Below are 21,036 nucleotides of genomic sequence, written 5' to 3' on the forward strand. Positions count from 1 at the left end.
CTTCCAAAAAGCTGTGAAGCACTGGAAGTCACTATAGAGAAATCGACTTACACTCTTAGGAACCACTACCTCCCCTTTTTTACAGTCCAAAGGTGGAATGGGCCATTGATGACGCAGCTGGTCCAATATGAAAAGAGAGTGATGTCTTACCAATCTAAAGGCAGGCTGGTGTCACACAGGGCATTGTCAGAAGGAAACGTTCAAAAACAGAAAACGTCAATAAATGCCATGAAACAGAGAAGGCTCCTGTCGTCTAGTGGACGAGAATGTATAATCAAGAAGCCTTTAGCTTGACTTACACCATCAGGACTTTTGTCAGATTTACGTAAGGGACGTCATTTTAAACTTCTCTTTTACTATTAACTTTAGTTTACTAAGAACGAGAAAAAATACTTCCTGCATATATTTCTTGAGCATGAGGAATACATAGGAAGTTTTGCCTAGCTCAGTTTGGGACAAACAGTCTAGTCAGACTAGGAGAAACTTGGAAAACGATGCCATGGCCTCTGGGGAGATGAAATTCTGACAATCTAAATGTGGAAGTACTGAAACAAGTACTCCAAACTCGTTGTTACTGAAATCAACTGCCTACTTCTAAATCCAGCAAGACCTGAGGAAAAAGGTATAGCTCAAGTCTTGATAACATACTGGGAGATCTGATAAATAAACTAAAAAAAAATCTGAAATCGTAAATAGACTGTTTTTATTTGATAGTGGGGTTTTCTACTCTTGCAGAATTTAATTCTCCCCCACAGCAAAAACCAATCCTGGACACAACAGTTCATAATTTTATTCCTACATAAGAAATATGGTTACATTTTGTGCATCTCTCAAACTTATGATGTTGGCCTACAGCCAAAAGAAGGAAATGCTTTGGAAACAGTATTGAAGGTCTTCAAACAGCACCATTTTGGTACAAGTTATCAATGGCAATCACAAAAACTAAATCTCTGGTAGCTGAATTGTCAAACCCTCAAATTAAAGGAATCATTCCACTTTCTTACATAACTCAGATTCTGACCTATTGGTCCAACTGCCTACCCTATACAGAAGTCCTTTCACACTATCTCTGAGAGGTGCCAATCCAGCCACTGTTTGGAGACTTCCAGCCAAGCCCTCAGTTGAGTAGATTGTTAAAGGCAGTCTGACTCCTTGTAATCTTTCACCTACTGGCCCTAGTTTTGACTGCCACAGCCACCTAGTCATACTTACTTTTCTACTTGACTATCTTCAACATATATGAAGACAACAACATTGATTGACCTTGGTTTTCGTTCATCTCTAGAATAAATAACTCTAGTTTTGATATCAGTTGCTTGTATAATAAATTCCAGATGCTCTAATTCCACTTCCTTCTTTCAAAAAAAAAAAAAAAAGCCCTCTTATATGCAATTCACACAGTTGAATATAATAATCAAAGTTAAGTCTGACAGGCCAATGTACATGGCTGAGTAGCATACCACAAATATAGGACAGTAACATACTACAAATACAAAACAAGCATTACCTTTTTAGCTAGAACTAACAATGCAAGCCTTTTCAACTTGTCATTCTCCAACTACATACACACACCCACCATCTCTATACCTGAATTCCTTGAACCTAGTAAATTATTTTACATACTTTTCTACTGAATGATATCTCTCTGCATACTCCAAAGAGTATTTAAGATTCTCAAGCCAGGGAATTCTACTCTCCCCACGTCTGTCCCCTGAGTTCTAAGATTCTAGAGAATGCTATTTCTGTCTTTCTTTGACTATACTGGATGATAAGATGACTCTCCCAAAGTTCCTGACCCTCTTCATCTTTCAGAAATAAATTCAGAGAAACAATCTCTTCTACTGAAATCTGCTGTTTTCTAGGGGATTATACTGTCAAGAATTTCAGATGCTACTGCTTTTAGCAAAATTAGGGCTGCAGCCTCCTTACCACCAACTTGCCTCTACAAGTTTTGTGATGTGTCACAAAAAAAACATTCAGATCCTGTGTGTGGTGGGGAGGGTAAGTAAGGAGTTGGTGGCAGGGGGATTGAAGAGGAAAAAATTTTTCTCATAAGAAGTGACTTCTTAGAAGCATACTTATCTAAGAAGTGTAATCTAGTTCAAAACAAAAAGCACCTAATATGAAAAAAGCTCCTGTTTATGTTGATTATGAGGGCTGGCAAGAGATTATTCTTTTAATTGAACTAAATATTTTAGATAAAAAGACAGACCAAGTTTTTTCTAAACTGTTATATTCTGATTAATTTTCCTTGGTCTGCACAGACCTCCCATTCCTCCTGTTCCTTCGAAGTCAAAACAAAAAGGCAAAACCATGTCTATCCCCCACCAATAAAAACCTCCAAACTTTAACTGGTTAAAGGGGAAAAAAAAGATTTTTCTCCCATAGCTTACAAGGTACAAACACAAGAAACTGCTCGGACAGGCAGTCACAGAATCCCACCACCTCCACTGAGCTTCCAATGACATGCTTATATGCACATCAACATGACTGATAACTTACCACCAACAAAGAGTTTATAAAATGTATTCACACATTAAGAGAAAATGCAGTTGGATGTATTTATTTAAAAATTAAAAACAGATTCTCTCAATCTAATTAATAATTTAGGTTGAATTTACAAAGCAAATTTAAAAAAAAGTTTCTTATATATCTGGGCTTAAATATAGGGCTTTAAAGCTCCGGTTTAATGTAGACTATTAGTAATTTTTATTTTATTACTTCTTTTTATACTTTAAATTCTTAATCTTATAACCTGTACCTGATAGTTTGGGTAAACTGTGAGGGGTAGTTCCTAAAGTAAGTTTTCCATTTCCATCTGAACAAATCAAGTGAAATCTATGTAAAAAGTACTTTGAAATGTTGGGACAGAACTGAGGATGGGATGGTTGGGAGGAACAATAAGAAGCTAATCTATAACCTTAAATCTGTAAATATTACTATTTTCAGATATGAACTCATTAATACAACAAATTCTTGAAAGGTAGCAACTAAGATCTTTCTTTTATTTTTACCCCACAGATCAAGTGAACAGAATCTAAGTAACACTACCCCTTGGATTATGTATCATTTAGTTATGACAGTTTGCCAAATCAGTTGTTTAAATATTGACTACATGGACATACAGAACAATCCAAATTAGCTGAGGAAAGGCAGCATTGATGAAAAAAATTTTCAGCAAGAAGAGTAACCGGGAGATTTGACTTTAGTATTTTTCTCCCTTCCCCTTCTGCTGCCCACAAGCTGTTTCTAGTTCTTCCACCAAAGGTCCCAAAGCTTCTTGCTTAAAAGCCTCCCCAGTGAAATTTGTAATTTATCAAGAAAGCGTATCTCCCAGTAGTGGTCACATTTCAAAACAGGTACAGGTTAAAAAAAAAAAAAAAATCTCCCGTTGGTACAAAGTGTAAAACCAATGTCTGTGAACAAGGAAATTTTTCTTATGCTCCTTCTCTGCTCATCATTCCTACTCCAAAAACCCAGAATGCTTTAAAACACTGCTTTTTTTTTTTTCTTTTTCCGTAGATAATATATATTTCTTAAGCTGAAGTGTAGTCGCTTTACCCTGTTGTATTAGATTCCGGTGTACAGCATGGTGGTTCAGATACACACATATATTCCTTTTCCTATTATTTTTCATCACAGGGTTATTACAAGACATTAAATACAGTTCCCTGTGCTATAAGGTAGGATCTTGTTTACTTTAAATATAGTTAAAAAGCTGCTTTTGCGAAAAATTATTTTAAACGATCAGTAATACACGAAATGAGAAAATCAGGATTATCGGAAATACAAGAAATCTACTCCCACTTTCAATCGCGCATGGCTCACTTGAGGATAGCGACCGTCAGTCACTATCTTTCATCGAAGTAAAATGTACAAATGCTTTATAGAAATAACCTGTGTCTCATCTCTAGTTTTTAAATTCAATTAAATCTAATACGCTTATATCATAAAGTGAATCTAGTAAATATTAAAAGAAAGTAATTCAAACGATCCGAATCTCAGAATGCGGCGAGGTTAGTCCCAATTTAACAGATCCAAGCTTGAGTACCTGCACCATTTTTCCTCATTTTACTACTTTCCACCCCACTAGTGTGTGCCTGGCAGAGACTACCTGCCTGCATCCAGTCTAAGTCAGATATCAGTTCTCTCCAACTAGGCTAGTTACTGTTCTAGACTCTCCAGAAACTTTCTAATGACTAACTACCCTGATAAACCTGTTAACGTTAACGTGTCAGTGGTCAGCTAAACTCCTCCTCCTAAATTACATCCTTGCATTTTACAAAAGACTTTAACCCAAAGGATTGATACGAGTTACAGAGAAAAGCGCAAGAAAGATAGATTGCGGAGATAATGGCCTTTAAAAATCACAAGGTCTACTACGTCCCCTACTCTTTCTTGTGTGTAGAGGCCTTTTAAGGTAGTAAGACCGGAAGTTGGTACAGGTATTGTTGATACAAAACAAAGAAGAAAAAAAAAAACTTCCAGTGAGTGTGGCACGCTCGCCCGCTAGTCCCCTACCCCCAATCTCCCCAGTCCCCAGTCGACGACCTCGAGATGGCTGGGACCGGAGTCCTAGCGGGGAAGGCCGGGGGCTGGGGGCTACTGTGCCTGGTTTCGGGCCTGCGAGCCCGGGTGCGCAGGTGGGGTCTGGGACGAGGCGAGGAGGCGCTGGCCCCGGGTTACCTGCGGCGAAGTGGAGCGGGGTGGACTTCCTGCCCGCCGTGTCGCGGCTGTTCACCTTCTCGGGTGTCACCAGCCTCTTGACTCGCTCCACGTCCCCGTTGCGGCACGCCTCGAACAGCTCGCGGGCCGCCGGCTCCACGGCCTCAGCCGCCGCGCCCGCGCAGGCCGCGCCCCCGCCCGCGCAGCGGCGGCCCGACATGATCCTGGCCGCCGCCGCCGCCAGCAGCAGCGCCAGCAACGGCAGCAGGAGCCCCGGCCCCGCGAGCAGGAGGGCGAGGCCCCCCGGAGGAGACGCGCTCAGGGCCCGGGCCGCACGGCTTCCCGCTGTCACCAGGCTCGGCGCAGTCCCATGGCCGCGCCGCCGCGCGCCCCTCGCTCGGCCCCGCGACCCCCAACTGCCCCGCGGCGGCAGAGGCGCCGCAAACCCGCCGTTCGAGATCTGAAGCGACGCGGCGGCGGAAGCTGGCAAGGCCGCTCCTGCCAGCTCCGCCGAGCCCTGGGAGCGCCCGTGACGTCCAGCCGCGCATGCGCAGTGGTCATAGACTGGCGGGGCCGGTTTCGGCGAGCGCAGCGCGGAGGGGCTTGTGGGAAATGTGAGGCGAGCGCCTCTGGCCGCGGGAGGAGAAGGGGCTTTATTCCACCGCCATCTTTGTGGTGGGATTCCCTGAGGTCGAAAAGAGTTTGCTCATTGTCATTTGTAAAGAGTGGATTTCCTGATCTGAATTTCCTTATTGCTGTTAAACTGAAAAGAACCCTTGGAAGTTTTCCCCCTATCTTGCATATTTTTTTGAACTTCTTATGTGGAATTTACCCATTTTTTCAACTTCCACAATCCCTTTCTCTTCGGGGATTTTTTTTTTTCTTTTTCTCCCCACTGTCTCTTCCCTTACCCCACAGCTGCTGTTTTGTTGTTTCTTGTGAGCCACTTTTTGGAAATGAATGAGTTGCTTGATGGGAAGGTTGGATGAGCCGCCCCAAGACCATTTAAAGACAATTAGGAAAGTGATGAAAGTTTGTTCCAATTCCAAGTAATTGAGAGACATGGCTCAGATTAATTACTCATTCCGTGGGTGTTAACTCAGGACTAACTGAAGGGCCCATCATAAATCAGTATTATGCTGACTTAGCTGAAGTGTGGACATACTGGGTATACACATTGCTGACAAAGTTTAATGAGTTGAGGATTTTTTACTTACCGTTACAGCAAGAAAAGCACATAATTAATTATCGCTTAAGGTAGTAATGCAGCTGTTATTGATCATTCCCTACTCTATACCCTGGTCTTAAGAAACTGTTCAAAAGAAAGGTATGCTTACATAAAATTATACGTGTTGACCTTTGGCGTGTAGACAAGCTTCCCATCCCCCACTCCGCACCCCCTCCTCCCCACCACCCCAGTCTTAACCTGTTTTTCAGCAAATTCAGTTTTTGTTCGGAATGTCTACTCACTGTTGTGCTAAAAGATACAGGTTGTACACTTTGGAGAGTATTTTAATAAACATGCAAATTATGTAATTATACATGTACATAATAATACATTAAGTATAGGTTTGAATTATGTTGTATATTAATAAATGGATATCCATGAATGCACCCAAGAACTAGAAAAAGACCAATACTATTGCATCTATCATTTTTCTTTCATATTTTATCCTCTTGACAAATATATTTTCCAATTTTATTCCTTGTTTACTGATTTGTATTTATTAATCCTTTCCCATGTGTGTATTCCATTCCTCAACAACATATTGTTCAGTTTTGTTTTTGAGCTTTATAAAAATATGTCTGAGCTCTTTTTTCACTTGGGATGTTTGTAAGACTCATGCATTCATTTTCATTGTTTTATAAAGTTGCCTTGTGTGAGTATACCACAGATTTACAATTCAACTGGCCTTTGGTTTGTTTCCAGTTTTTTTGTTATAAACAATAGTGCTATGAACATTCTTATGCATTCTTCTGGTGCACATGTGCAAGTATTTAAAATGAGAGGCACTGAAACTTTTTGACCACTACTTACAAGAATATATATGCACCTCGTGTAAGAAATGCACTTGGTGTCTTCAACAGTAAACACACACACACACACACACACACACACACACGTATGTATGTGTGTGTTTATATATATATATAAAACAAAGGTTTCACAAAATAATGAAACAATATTCACTTCTCCAGTGTTTAGAACTATGACTCTCAGTTAATGGATTACAGAACTCACAAATGAGTGGTGACACAAGGTTTAAAAATCACTGCAGGAGTGGACTACCCAGTGGAGTCACTCAATCATAGGGAATGAACGTTCCACTTTACAAGGTAAAGCCAAATCATTTTTCAGAGAGATTGTTTATAATATACATGCACATCAGCAGAGTGCAGGAGTTTTTAAAATCTCTGCCCTCATCAACCCTTGGTATTGTCTAATCATTTTTTTCCAATACAGTGGGTGTGAATAGTATCTCAAAGAGGCCTTAGTCTACATTTTCAAAAATACCAAATTTCTAAATTTCTCGTTAAAGAAATACAAATCAAAACCACTATGAGATATTACTTCACACTCATAAGGATGACTACTATTAAAAAAAATGAGAAAATAAGAAGTGTTGGTAAGTTTGTGGCAAACTTGGAACCCTTGTGCATTTCTGGTGGGACTGAAAAATGGTACAACTGCTGAGGAAAACTATGGCATTTACTGAAAAAATTTAAAATAGAACTGCCGTATGATCCAGTAATTCCACTTTTGGGCATATGTACAAAAGAATTGAAAGCAGGGTCTTGAGATATTTGTACACTCATGTTCATAGCAGCATTATTCACAATAGCCCAGAGGTGGAAGCAACCCAAATGTTCATGAACAGATGAATGGATAAACAAAATGTGGTGTATACATACAATAAAACATTTTTCAGCCTTAAAAAAGGAAACCTGTCCTATACAACAACATGGATGAACTTTGAGGACATGGTGCTAAGTGAAATAAGCTAGTCACAAGAAGACAAATACTATATGTTTCCACTTATATAAGGTGTATTAGTTTGTTAGGGCTGCCATAATACAATACTGCAGAGTGGGTAGCTTAAACCACAGAAATTTATTTTCAGCAGTTTTTGAGGCTAGAAGTCCAAGGTCAAGGTGGTGGCAGATTTGATTTCTTCTGAGGCCTCTCTCCTTGACTTGCAGAAAGCCATTTTCTCACTGTATCCTCACATTGCCTTTCCTCTGTTCATGTGAATCCCTGGTGTCTATGTGTCCAAATTTCCTCTTTTTATAAAAAGACATGAGTCAGATTGGGTTAGGGCCCATCCATATGACCTCTTTTAACCTTAATTTCCTTATCTCCAGATACAATCACATTTAGAGGTACTCTAAGGCTGCAGCATATGAATTTTGGGCGCCCCCCCACAATTCAGCCCATAAAATGAGGTATCCAGTGTAGACAGAAGTGGAGAGGAGAGTAGCGTGGTGTTTACCAGGGACTGGGGAAAAGAAGAAATGAGTTGTTGAATGAGTATTAGAGGTACAGTTTTGCAAGATAAAAAAAGTTCTGGAGATCTGTTGCATAATATGAATATATTTAACACTACTGAACTGTGCCAAACTGTATAATAATAATTTGTTGTGGAGGTTTTCTAGATGGTCTTATTATCTGTGAATGTGAGTGCGTGAAAAAAGTTTCTCCTTTTCCCATCTTAGGCCTTAGGTCTTACTGAGTCGGCTAAGACCTCTAATGTAATGTGGAATAAAAGTATTGATACTGGATATGCTTGTCTTATTCTGTTTTTTAAAGGACATTTAACCTTTTACTATTAAGAATGATGTTTTTAAAAATGCTATTTTTGTTAGTGTTTTGGTGGTTAGACTTTTTTCAGGTAAAAGAGTTTCCTTCTCTTTGCACTTTGCTAAGAATTGTTATCATGAATAGATGTTGAATTTTTATGAAATGCTTCCTTATTTGTTGAGTTTTTTTAAAAAAATCATAATTAGATGTTGAACTTTATCAAATGCTTTTTTCTTACATCTATTGAGACGCATTTTTCTTCTTTAAGCTGTTCGTGTAATCAATTATGTTTATGGATTTTCTAATGTCAAACCAATCAATAATTTAAAACTTTCCCACAAAGTAAACATGGAATCCAGAGAGTTGTTTTGGCACATTCTATCAAACTTTCATAGAATAGATAATTCCAATATTATTCAAACTTTTTCCAAAGAATACAAAAAGAGGAAACACTCCCTAACTCATTTAATGAAGCTATTTTAACCTTGATACCAAAGCAAATAAGGACAAGAAAGGAAAATTACAGGTCGTTTTCAATCATGAACATAGATGTAAAACTCCTAAATAGAAGATAAGCTAACAGAATCTAAAAAGGTGATGAAGAACCAACTGGTGCTTAAATATACTCAATATACTCAAATATAAAAATACTCAAAACAAATACACACACACAAAATAACTCCAGAGTTGTTTTATACGTATAACTAAAGCAACTGTGGGATTGAATCCGACAGTAATTTTCTTAATCGTAAGCAAGATATTTTCCCTTGCCAATCTTTATTCTTCCCTTCATTAAAAGGGAAGTGAACAGCTTAGACTTGGATATGAGTTAAAACAGAAATAAGAAGGTGTAGAAGAAGACTATACCAGGCTGAATATTGTTGTTCCCCTTTGCCCCCAAATTCGTATCCACCCAGAATCTCAGAATGTGACCATGTGAGGATGGAGGCACAGATCGGAATGATGGATATACAAGCCAAGGAATGCCAGAGATTGCAGGCAACCACCAGAAGCTAGAAAGGCAAGAAAGATCTTTCCCTAGAGTCTTCAGAGATAGCACAGCCCTGCTAACACCTTGATTTCAGGCTTCTAGCCTCCAGAATTGTGAGAGAATAAATTTTTTTTTTTTTGTTACAGGAAACCCAGTTTGTGGTACTTTGTTATAGCAGTCCTAGGAAATTAATAATAGATTATGGTACTAGAAAGTGGGGTGCTGCTGTAACAAATACCTAAAAATATGGAAGTGATGTTGGAATTGGGTAGTGGGTAGAGGCTGAAAGAATTTTTAAGTGCCTCATAGAAAAAGGCCTAGATTGCCTTGAAGAGATAGTTGGTGGAAATAGAAGTTAAGTGCAGTTGTGGTGAGGGTCCAGAAAGATGTTAACTGTAGAGAAAGTTTCTATTGTCTTAGACCATACACATACCATCACTAACAGAACGGTGCTAGAAATATGAATGATAAAGTGCTCCTGGTGAGGTCCCAGACAGAAACAAGGAACATGGTATTGGACACTAGAGGAAAGGTAATCATCATTACAAAGCAGCAGAAGATTTGGCTGAATTACATTCTACTATTGAGTGAAAATAGAATTTATAAGAGATGAACTTAGATAGATTTTCAAGCAACATGTAGAAGGTGCAGACTGGTTTTTCCTTTTCACTTACAGTAAAATAAGAGAAGAAAGAGAGAAATTGAGAAATACACTGGTAAGGTGAAAGGAACCTGCAAATGATGAATTGGAAAATTCTTAGCATACTCAGCACGCTCTGGAAACAGCGCCAAGGGTGTGGCTGGACAACTGTTTGCTATGGAGATCAGGTGTGTGTGATTTATGGCTCCAATCAGCCATCTCAGTAGCTGCCAGCAATAGAGATGAGGTTATCCAGGAATCTTTGTGCCTAATGATGTGGAGCCTCTTGACATCCACAGAAGATTGACAAGGTTTTGTAGAATTTTACCCCAGCAGAACTCTGCCGACTGGGTGTAAGGGGACAGAGATGGAATGAAATGGAGAAAGAATGACTCAGGGCTGAGCCATGAATGCAGAGGCCAGAGAGGGTGGAGCTGTCAACCTCGGAGGGCTGAGAGGGCAGAGCATCAAACCACAAAAGATTACTCTTAAGCCTTGAAACCTGATAGAATTTGCCTTTTTGGGAGGCGAACTGCTTTAGAGAGGTAATCTCTTTACTCCCCCTTCCCCCCTTTTTTTCCAGTTTAAGAATGGGAATGTCTATCCCATGCCTGCCTCATAATTGTATTTTGGAAGCAGACAGTTTGTTTACTAGTTTCACAGGCCTGTGGATAGAGAAGAACTTTGCTCTACGATGGACCATATCCAGAGTTCCACCCATATCTGATTTAAGTGATTTATATGACAGAATTGGGAATTTTTTTTCTGAGGTGACAATACTTTGGACCTAGATTTAATGCTGGAATGGGTTAAGACTTTGGGGGATTTGGGGATGGAATAAATACATTTTGTACACAGGATGGAGGAGCCAGATGGCAGACTGTACTGAGTTGATTAGTGTCCCCTCTAAAATTGTGTCCAATTTGAACCTCAGAATGTGACCTTATTGGAAATAGGGCCTTTGCCCATGTAATTAAGTTGAGGTCATATTGGATTAGGATGGGCTCTAAATACGATCACTGGAGTCCTTACAAGAAAAGATGAGGACACACAGACACAGACAGAAAAAGATCATGTGAGGATTGCTGGCCACCACCTGTAGCTAGAAGAGGCAAGGAAGTCTCCTCCATAGAGTGATTCCAAGAAAGCATGGCCCTGCCAACACACGGATTTCAGACTTCCGGCTTCCAGAATTTCAAGGGGTTGAATTTCTGTTATTAGAGGCCTCTCAGTTTGTGGTACTCAGTTACAGCAGCCCGAGGAACTGAATACACAGAGCCAGTTGTGAAATAATTGTCAAATGTACAAATGTGTAGGGCTGAAAGCTCACAAGAGCGTGGCAGAGTGGGCAAGTGGGTTAAATGCACAAGTTGTGAGGGAATGAAAAAGGGTTACTAACTGACCTCTGCTCAAGGGTCATGTTGCAGGAGCTTGGGAAGGAGACAGCAACTGCAAAATGATTCAGTGGGAAAGCTTTGGCTTGGCATTTCACTTGCTACCCAATGGGAACTGATTATATGCCTGTTTACTTTTCATTTTTTTTATTCCTTTGAATTCCTCTAGATAAACAGGGATGGTATTTTGGCATTTCAATTTCCATGGTACTTTCAGCTATTTTATGTTCATGACAGAAATTTTGGCATGTTGTGTTATTGCTAAAGTAACACATTTAGACAGAAATACATTCTCATCTTATTTTGTTAAAAAATGTTTGTATGTTTTTCTTTTCACAAAATGTTTGTTTTTGAAAGTTTGGAAAAATAGAGGTTAGCAAAAGGAAAAATATGTTAACAAAGGTTAACACACACTCATTAATGTTTATGTCACAGCTTGTGTTCTTTGGGAAGCTGACTCTGAAGTGGAGATTAGTGTGTAGGATGTTTACTAAGGAACGGTCTTGGGATCAGTACTTGTGGAAGGGAGGAGAAGGAAGCAGGACAGGACAGAGGGAGAAATTGAACTGAGATACAGTCCCAATCAGCCATCTTGATGACAAACTCTGGATCTCAGATTGCTCTTCAAAATTGTCCCAAATTTGGGCAAGGGGAACAGACACTTATAACTCCTACTTGATCAGCCATTGGATGAGCTACTCTTGGAGGGGGTATGATCTCGGGTCAGTTTTTTTCTTTTCTTCAGGCAAAGCAGTCCCCAAAGAGGGCTGAGAGCTAAAGGCTGTCTTCCTGAAGCACTTCCAGTGGTTGGGGGAACAAGTCCTCCAGTTCTGGATTGGCATCTGGGCGGCACATTGCAGCATCTACCACATATTGTTACAAAAATTGAGTTAAACATTTTTTGCAATTCATGGCTGCTGTGGACTGAATGTTTGTGTCCTCCCAAAATTCACAGATTGAAGCGCTAATCCCCAATGTGATGATTTTTGGATGTGGGGCCTTTGGAAGGTAATTAGGTCATGAGGCTGGAGTCCTGATAATGGGATTAGTGCCCTTAGAAGAGACATAAGAGAGATGATCTCTGTCTCTACCACTTGAGGATACAGCAACAAGGTGGCACCTGCAAACCAAGAAGAGGGCTCTCACCAGACATGGAATCTGCTGGTCCTTGATCTTCGACTACCAGGCCTCCAGAACTGTGAGGGATGAAATTTGCTGTTAAAGCCACCTTGTCTATGGAAGTTGTTATAATAATCCAAGCTAAGCAGTGGAACTTTATCACCATCCGTTCTGACAACATTCCCTTATTTCATTTTTTTCCCTGTTAACTGAACCTTAGACCGATACTTCTCTCTCTGATATGTTTGGGGTACATCTTTGATTATGTATGTATCTTTGAAAAATATTTAATACTGTTTTGTGTGTTTATGTATTAAATTTATATCTTTGCCCTTCTTTTATGAAATTGCCTTTCCTATATGTGGACTTTATTTTTCTACACAAATATTAGAAAAAAGTTTGATTTCTCCCCAAATTCTGGAATTGTAATTAGAATTGCTTTTATTGATTAATTGGGAGGAAGACCGACATATTTACAGTGTGAATTAAGATTACATTATACTTGTTAGATCATTAGATAACATTAGGTGCAGCTGGGGATACTGGGAAACTTTCTGGTTGAATGATATGGTGTTGCCATTCTGGAGAGCAATCTGTCAATGTTTAATAAAGTTAAATATGTATATATGCTATGATGTAGCAATTCCTCTCAGGAGTTTTTACCCCAGAGAAACTCTTGCACAGATGCACAAGAATGTTCACTGCAGTTGCTTATGGTAGCCAAGAATTGCAGACAACTTACATGTCCATCATAAAGGAATGGATAAGAAAAATATATAAGCATATGATTGAATATGATGCAGAAGGAATGAACTGGGTTTTCATAGAGCAACATGGATAGACGTCGAAAGATTGTACAAAAACTGAAAAAGAATGCAATGATAGTGTAATTTCATGTGTGTAAATTAAGAAATACACAAAATAGGATGTGAGGGTAATCTGGCTGTGGTATCTGTCACCCCATTGATCGTCAGGGTTGATTTGGCTGATCTGGCTGGCTAGGCAGTGTCCCCTTCCTCCCCCACCACTCCAAGTGTGTCCCTCCCAATGCTGCACCCTCGGGCTGGGTCAAAGAGAATGACCTTCCCTGATAGAGGAGAACCATTCTTCTCGGTCAAGGGTAAAGAGTAGCTGCACTCCCCTGCTAGAACCTTCAACCAGCTCTCAGGAAATACACAAAATAATATCACATATTTTCAAGGACAGATATATGTATGAAAGGTAGATTGGAAGAACATACATTAAATAATACATATGTTGGGATGTAGAAAGAAAATGGAACTGGAAACTAGGGTTAGAGATGAAGGGAAACGGCAATAAATACATCAAACAATTTTTAATGGGGATTAACTTGGATGCATAATGATAGCTTGCCATGAAATTAATATTATCAGTTCAATTCTATACACCTGAGGTAAAAAACTGCTAACAGTTCACTAAGGTGTAACACTTTTTGAAAGGATTCTATTTTTATTTTGTAAATATTCTAGGTAGATTGTCTATACCAATATGAAATAAATGAGCTATAATTAACATCTTGCTTCTATCTTTTAAAAAAAAAACTGCACTTTACTTTATTAGGTTAATGCAGCATACATTTACACAAAAGGAGCATTTCTATTTCTATGAAAACCTTACCAAGTTTTTTTTTTTTGCTTTAATCTTGAATAAAATTTGTTCTCAATGTGCTTCATTAATTGCACATTTATTTTTTATTTTGTATATTTATTTTTCTCATTTATTTCTTGACAATTAGTCCAATGACAAGTTATCTTAATTAAATTCATATTTTGTCAAAGGGCACACTAATTACTATACAGTTGGTATTTAGAGACAATTCTATACTTGATTAAAAAAAAAGAGAGAGGGAAACTCTTATTCAGCAGTCTAACTTCCTGAAGCATAATCAATAGTTGCACTGGAGGGGAAGCCAGCTCTTACACTTTGTGGCTGGGACCGCTATTTTTAGCATGGCCAGAGTACCTTACGGCAGAAAAATGCACCCTTTAAGAATAACTAGAGAAATTGGATAAAACAACCACCACAACAAATAAAATCTCTCTATGGGTATTGGAAAGCTGCTAAGGCAACTTAGAACTTGAGAAGTCAAGATTCTGGAGAGGGGAAAACCACGTAGATCTGAACTAACATTCTGCAGATGTGTTTTTCCAAGGGGAATTTCACAATTCTGGCCTCAAGGAATGTGGGTGAATATGCAATAAAAGTCTCCATCAAAGGACTGGTGCTGGAAGGCAGAGAAATGATTAGAGCATTTGGTAACCCTGTGGGTCTAAAGGAACACAAATTAGATGCTGGAGGGGCAGAAAACTGAACTCAACCAGTCAGGTTTTTCTGTTTTTTTTTTTAAAGTATTTTTCTGAATTCTGAAGTTGTAAGGTATAGGAGGCTAAGAAGCTAGGCAGAAAGTTTTTGAAAAGCAGAGTGGAGTTTCTGGCTGTCTCAGACTACTGAGCAGTCAAGGATTGGAGTTCAAGTCCTGGAGGAGGGGCCCTGGGGAACTTACCCAGGCTTTTAGTTGGAACTCTGCAGGCTATGCTCTAAGGTGGGAGTGATGAAGAGGTAGAAAGGGCTGTAGTAAGACTTCAGCAGAACCCTGAGTCAGCTCAGTCTGTGATTGGATTAAGGTGGTCAGCCCTAACTCTACCTGCCCAGCAGAGGACATGGTGAACCTTCTCTGCAGATTCCCTCATCATCCAGAATTTCTACTTTTCAACACAATATCTGACTATCAACCAGAGAGTATTAGGCATGCCAAGATATGGGATACAATGAACAAAAATATAAGGAAAAAAATCAGACAGGTGGTTCAGAATTATAGATACCAATAAAAAAATTTAACATAATTATAATAAATATATTCAAGAAAATAGAGAAAAAGAAGAAAAAACTAGATTAAGAAAAAGAGAATTTCACAGAGACATATAGAACATAGCAAATACGTCTAATGTATAAGTAATTGGAGTCCCAGTGACTAGGAGAAAAAGGGAAAATAAATGCTCCAAGATGGAAAAAGGAAAGGGAAAAAGTGAAGCACAGTGAAAAAGCTAAATATATGGGTAAATATAAATGGACTTTGAGTGTATAAAACAACAGTAATGTTCCTTGCAATTTAAATACATGAAATTAAGGGGATGTTATAGCTCAGTGGTAGAGTGCCTGCTTAGCATGCACAAGGTCCTGGGTTCAATCCCCAGTACCTCCATTAAAAATAAATAAATGAATAAACCAAATGAGTTCCTTCCCCAACCACCCCCACCCACAAAAAAAAGAAAAGAAAATAGGTGGAATTAAATCTGTGATAACAGTAACACGACAGACAGGAAATGGTAAGTGGAATTAAAGTCTTCTAAAGTTTTAGTATTGTCAGGGAAGCAGTAAAAGTAATAACTAATTTTAAGCTATGTTGTGAGTTAAATTGTGTTCCTCCTAAAAGGTATGTTGAAATACTAACCCTCAATACTCAGAATGTGATCTTGTTTGGAAATAGGGTCATTGGAGATGTAATTACTGAAGCAGAGATAAGGTCAGACTGGAGTAGGGTGGGACCATAATCCAATAGATGTGTTTATAAGAAAACAGCCATGTGAAGTCACAGAGACATAGGAAGAATGTCATGTGAAGATGCAGGCAGAGATTGCAATGACACATCTACAAACCAAGGAATGCCAAGGACTGTTGGCTATCACCAGAAGCTAGAAGAGAGGTATGGAGTAGTTCTCCCTCAGAGCCCTCAGAAAGAACTAACCCTTCTGATCCCTTGATTTTTTTGGACTTCTAGCCTCCAGAACTATAACAGAACACATTTCTGTTGTTTTAAGCCATCTAGGTTGTAGTACTTTGTTATGGCAGCCCTAGGAAATTAGCACATACTGTAATACATTATAATATTTAGGCTAACCACTGAAAGAATAGCCTAAAAAGTATAAATAACTATTAGATGGAGAATATAGAATAATATAGCATTATTTAATTAATCCAAAGGAAGATAAGAAATGAAAGATAAAAACTATCTGGGTGAGATGTAAAACAAGTAATAAAAGAGTACACATGTTGTCATTATATTATGTATTTATCATTACATTACATTACATTAAGTGTACATTTAATTATATTAAAGGTAAATGAACTAAATATTCCAGTGATTGACCTGATTGACAGTAGTGAATGACAAAGATTGTCATACTGAAAGGAAAACAAAATCCTACTATGTGCTGCTTACAAGAAACATACCTTGACATAAGAACACAGAAAATTTGAAACTAAAAGAATTAAAAAGAATTAATGAAAAGAAAACTGATGTAACTATATCAATATCAGATAAGAACACGTTATGGCAAAAAACATTACTAGGAATAAAGAGAAATATTTAATAATTTTAAAGAAGTGAATCCTTCAGGAAGATATAACAATTTTAGACCTATATACTCTCAATAAGATAGCTTCAAAGTATATGAAGCAAAAATTTGGCAGAACTGAAAGGCAAAGTAGAGAAATCCACAGTCATAGTGAAATACTTTAACATGAAGCTCTCAATATCTGTTAGAACAAGCAGACAAAACATCAGTAAGTATAAAGATTTTGAACATGATTAACGAAACAACTTAACTGACATGTAGAATGTTATACATGACAACATAATACATATTCATTTTAAATGCACGTGGAACACTTATCAAAATTGATCATATGCTGGATCATATAGAATGCCTCATAAAAACATCAAAGGTTTGAAATTATATAGAATGTGTTTTCTGACCACAGTGAATTCAGTTAGAAATCAAAAACTGTTAACTAGAAAACCCTCAACTTTAAGGAATTAAGCAACATAATTCTAAATAAGTCATGGCTCAAATAAGAAATCACAATGGAATCTAGAAAGTATTTTGAATTGACGGATAATGAAGATGTAACACATTAATACCTGTGGCTGTGACTCAAGCTGTGTTTATAGAAAAATATATAGCTTCAAACATACAATCAGAAAAGAAGGAAGACTGAAAATGAAGAATCTAAATATTTATCTTTAAAAATTAGAAAACAACAGCAAAATAAATCTACAGCAGAAAAGGCAAGTAGATAAAGATAAGAGTTGAAATTAATTAAATATATAACAAATGCACGATAGAGAAAAGCAACAGAACAAAAAAGTTGGATCTTTGAAAAGACTAATAAATTTGCAGACCTCTAGCATGTTAAGCCAAGAACAAAAAGAGAGAAAATACAAATTTCCAATATCAGGAATAAAAAGAAGACATTCCTACAGATCTTATAGACGTTAAAAATATAATAGATGATCTATACAACACATGTTGTATAGTCTCATATCTGCTAAACAAGTTGATTCTTTAATTAAAAACTTTCCTATAAAGAAGCTTTAAGTCCCACATGGCCTTATGAATGAATTCTTCCAAATATTTAAGGAAGAAATAACATCAACTTTACACAACTCCTCCAGAGACTAGAAAAAGATGGAACACTTCTAATTTATTTTAAGAGGCTAGCATAACTTTTGGTACTGGAGTTTGAAAAGGACATTTAAAAAATGAAAATTATAGGCCAATCTCTTTCAAGAACAGATATATGAATATCCTAGACCAAGTATTAGCAAAGTTAACCCATTAATATATAGACAGGATGATATATCATGACCAAATTTGCTTGAAATGAAAATTAATCAGTATAACTTACTAGGTTAACAGAAAAAAGAAAATTTATATGATCATGTCAGTAGAAACAGAAAAAGCATTTGATCATGCAATAATCATTCATGATTAGAATACCTTAGTGAACAGAACAGAAGAAATTTCTTTTATCTGATAAAGAATATCTACAAAAAACCTAGAGGAAACATACTACCTAAGAGTAAGTTAATTAAAAACACCCCATTGAAATGGGCAATGAGACAAGTTCATCTTCCATCACCACTTCTACTCAACATTGTACTGGAGGTCCTGGCCAGTCCAAAAGAGGCAGAAAAGGAAGAAGGAAACACATTAATCTCAGGTGACATGGTTATGTATACAGAAAATCCAAAAGAGGTCATGAACTATTAAAACCAATTACTGAATTTAAGCAAGGTTGCAGGATACATGATAAAAATGTAAAAATCAATTTATTATATACCAAATCAAATTTAAAAAGACCAAATTTATAATTGTATCAAAACATCAAAATCTAGCAATAAATATAATGAAAGATGGGCAAGCCCATCACATCAAAAAACTGCAAATCATAATTGAGAGAAATTAAAAATGATCAGATTAATAGAAGTCTATGCTGTGTTCATGAATTGGAACTTTATGGTATAGAAGTCTATACCGTGTTCCCAATTTGTGAAAATGTATCAATCAGGGATCAATAAGAAAAGCAGAATCACTAAGATAAATAAGTAAACACGCACAATATACATACATGAGCATGTATGAGTAATATATGTGTATATACATGAGATTCGTTAAAGGAATTTGACCTTATGCAATATGGGAGCTGGTTAAATAGTCTCTGTAAACCTGCTATCTTTGTACCTCATGCTGGAGCTTGAAATCTGTATGGCAGGCAGTTGAGAAGAGAGGATAGATATAAAGCGGGTAGAACAAGGGCAAGCTCGAACACACGAGGACACATGTGTGAGCTCAACTCTCACTGCCTCTAACCTTGATGTTGTGGGGGTCCTGCGGGAGATACTGGAGCCCGCTGTCAAGGAGTCAGAGAAGCTGAGAGAGGATTCAGAGAAGTTAGAGCAATTATAGGTCCCATTGCTGCTCCCACACCAAGGTGAATCAAGAGATAAGTGGCAACGTATATGAGCTCTAATAATGCTTGCTCTGGAATTCTGAACATAAAAATTGTGACTGCTGCTTCACTTCTGCCCTCCAAATCTCATGCAAAAAAAGCTCTCCTGTGGCTCCCTCTAACCAAAAAACAATCAGGGAAGGGAATTCTGGGAGATGTAGTTTTGCTTACCTAAATTGACACATTATAAAGCCGCCACAGATACCAATTTTCTTCAAACTGACTTATTGATTTAATCCAATTCCAATAACAATCCTGACAGTTGTTTTTATTCCCTCTTAGAAACTGACAAGTTGATTCTAAAATTTATCTGGAAATGCAAAAGAAAGCAGTCAGTAGAAGTCTGAACAAGGCTGGGGGACTTAGACTAAAGGTATCAAGGCCTGCTATATCGTTAAAATAATGAAGATAATGGAGCCCAAGAATAGACAAATAGATCAATGAAATAAAATAGAAAGTCCAGAAAAAAAGCCATATATATGTGTGTGTGTGTGTGTGTGTGTGTGTGTGTGTGTGTGTGTATACAGTTACCTCATTTGTGACAAAGATGAAACTGTAGTACAGTAGTGAAATGATGGTCTTTTTAATAAATGGTGTTGGGACAATGTAACATCCATATAAAAAATGAGTTTTTGCCCCGCCTCACATCATATACAAAAAGCAATTGCAGATGAATTATATCTAAATATAAATGGTTAAGTAATAAATCTTCAAGAAGAAAACATAGAGTAATGCATTCGTAAATTTGGAATAGGCAAAGAGTTTTAAAAATAGGACTCAAAGAATGTGCTAACCGTAAAGAAAAAGAAGATGATAAACTGGAATTTGTTCATCAAAAATACCACTAAGAGAGTAAAAATTTAAGTCCCAGAGTGGGAGGAAATGATTGCAATAATTTATATCTTTATATAAATAACTCCTACAAATTAATTTTTAAAATGATACAAAAGACTATAGAAAAATGAACAAAAGAGTGGAATGTTCTTAACCAATAAGTATATAAATAATTTCACTTGGAAATGCAATTTAAAACCAAAATGAGATATTACTGCTTACCCATCAGAATGGCTACAGTATAAAAGGACTGACAGTACCAAATTCTGGGGAGGAACTAGAACAGTGGAACTCTTATATCTTGCTGGTGGGAGTATGGATTGTTACAACCACTTCAGAAAAAACTGGTGATCTCTATCAAAGCTGAATATATGCAAATCCCATGACCCAGCCATCTCGCTCCTAGGTATATACCCACTCCAAGAAATTCATACACATTTTGATTTAAAACTTCATAGAAGCACTATTCATAATAGTTCCAAACTGAAAATCATACATATCCTTTAATTATAGAATGAATAAAAAGTTGTGATATACAGCAGTGACAACAACATGGATGGGACACATAAACACAATGAGAAGCAAAAGAATGGAGAAGATTCATTAAGCTTCAAAACCAGGCAAAAGTCATCTATAGTATTAGAAGGCAGGGTATGGTCACCATTGTGGGGAGGTCACCATTGTGGGGAAGTAACCAGGAGGTAGAATGAATGAACTTCTGGGTGGCTGTAGCATTCTAATTTTTGATCTAGGTGCTGATTTCTTGGGTGTAACCAAACAA

At 37.7% G+C, this 21,036-nt stretch overlaps 1 protein-coding gene across 2 annotated transcripts in view; it reads right to left on the reverse strand.

The window, feature by feature from the left end:
* TNKS2 (tankyrase 2) overlaps positions 1-5,189 on the reverse strand; it is a 56,918-nt gene extending 51,729 nt beyond the window's left edge. For both annotated transcript variants that reach the window (XM_074373964.1, XM_074373963.1), the window contains exon 1: positions 4,687-5,189. In XM_074373964.1, coding sequence (XP_074230065.1) covers positions 4,687-4,885 — 199 coding nt within the window. In that variant the 5' untranslated portion in view covers positions 4,886-5,189. The remainder of the gene's footprint in view (positions 1-4,686) is intronic.
* Positions 5,190-21,036: the final 15,847 nt, after the last annotated feature.

This window comes from Camelus bactrianus, chromosome 11 (assembly GCF_048773025.1).
Source record: "Camelus bactrianus isolate YW-2024 breed Bactrian camel chromosome 11, ASM4877302v1, whole genome shotgun sequence".
Classification (NCBI taxonomy): domain Eukaryota; kingdom Metazoa; phylum Chordata; class Mammalia; order Artiodactyla; family Camelidae; genus Camelus; species Camelus bactrianus.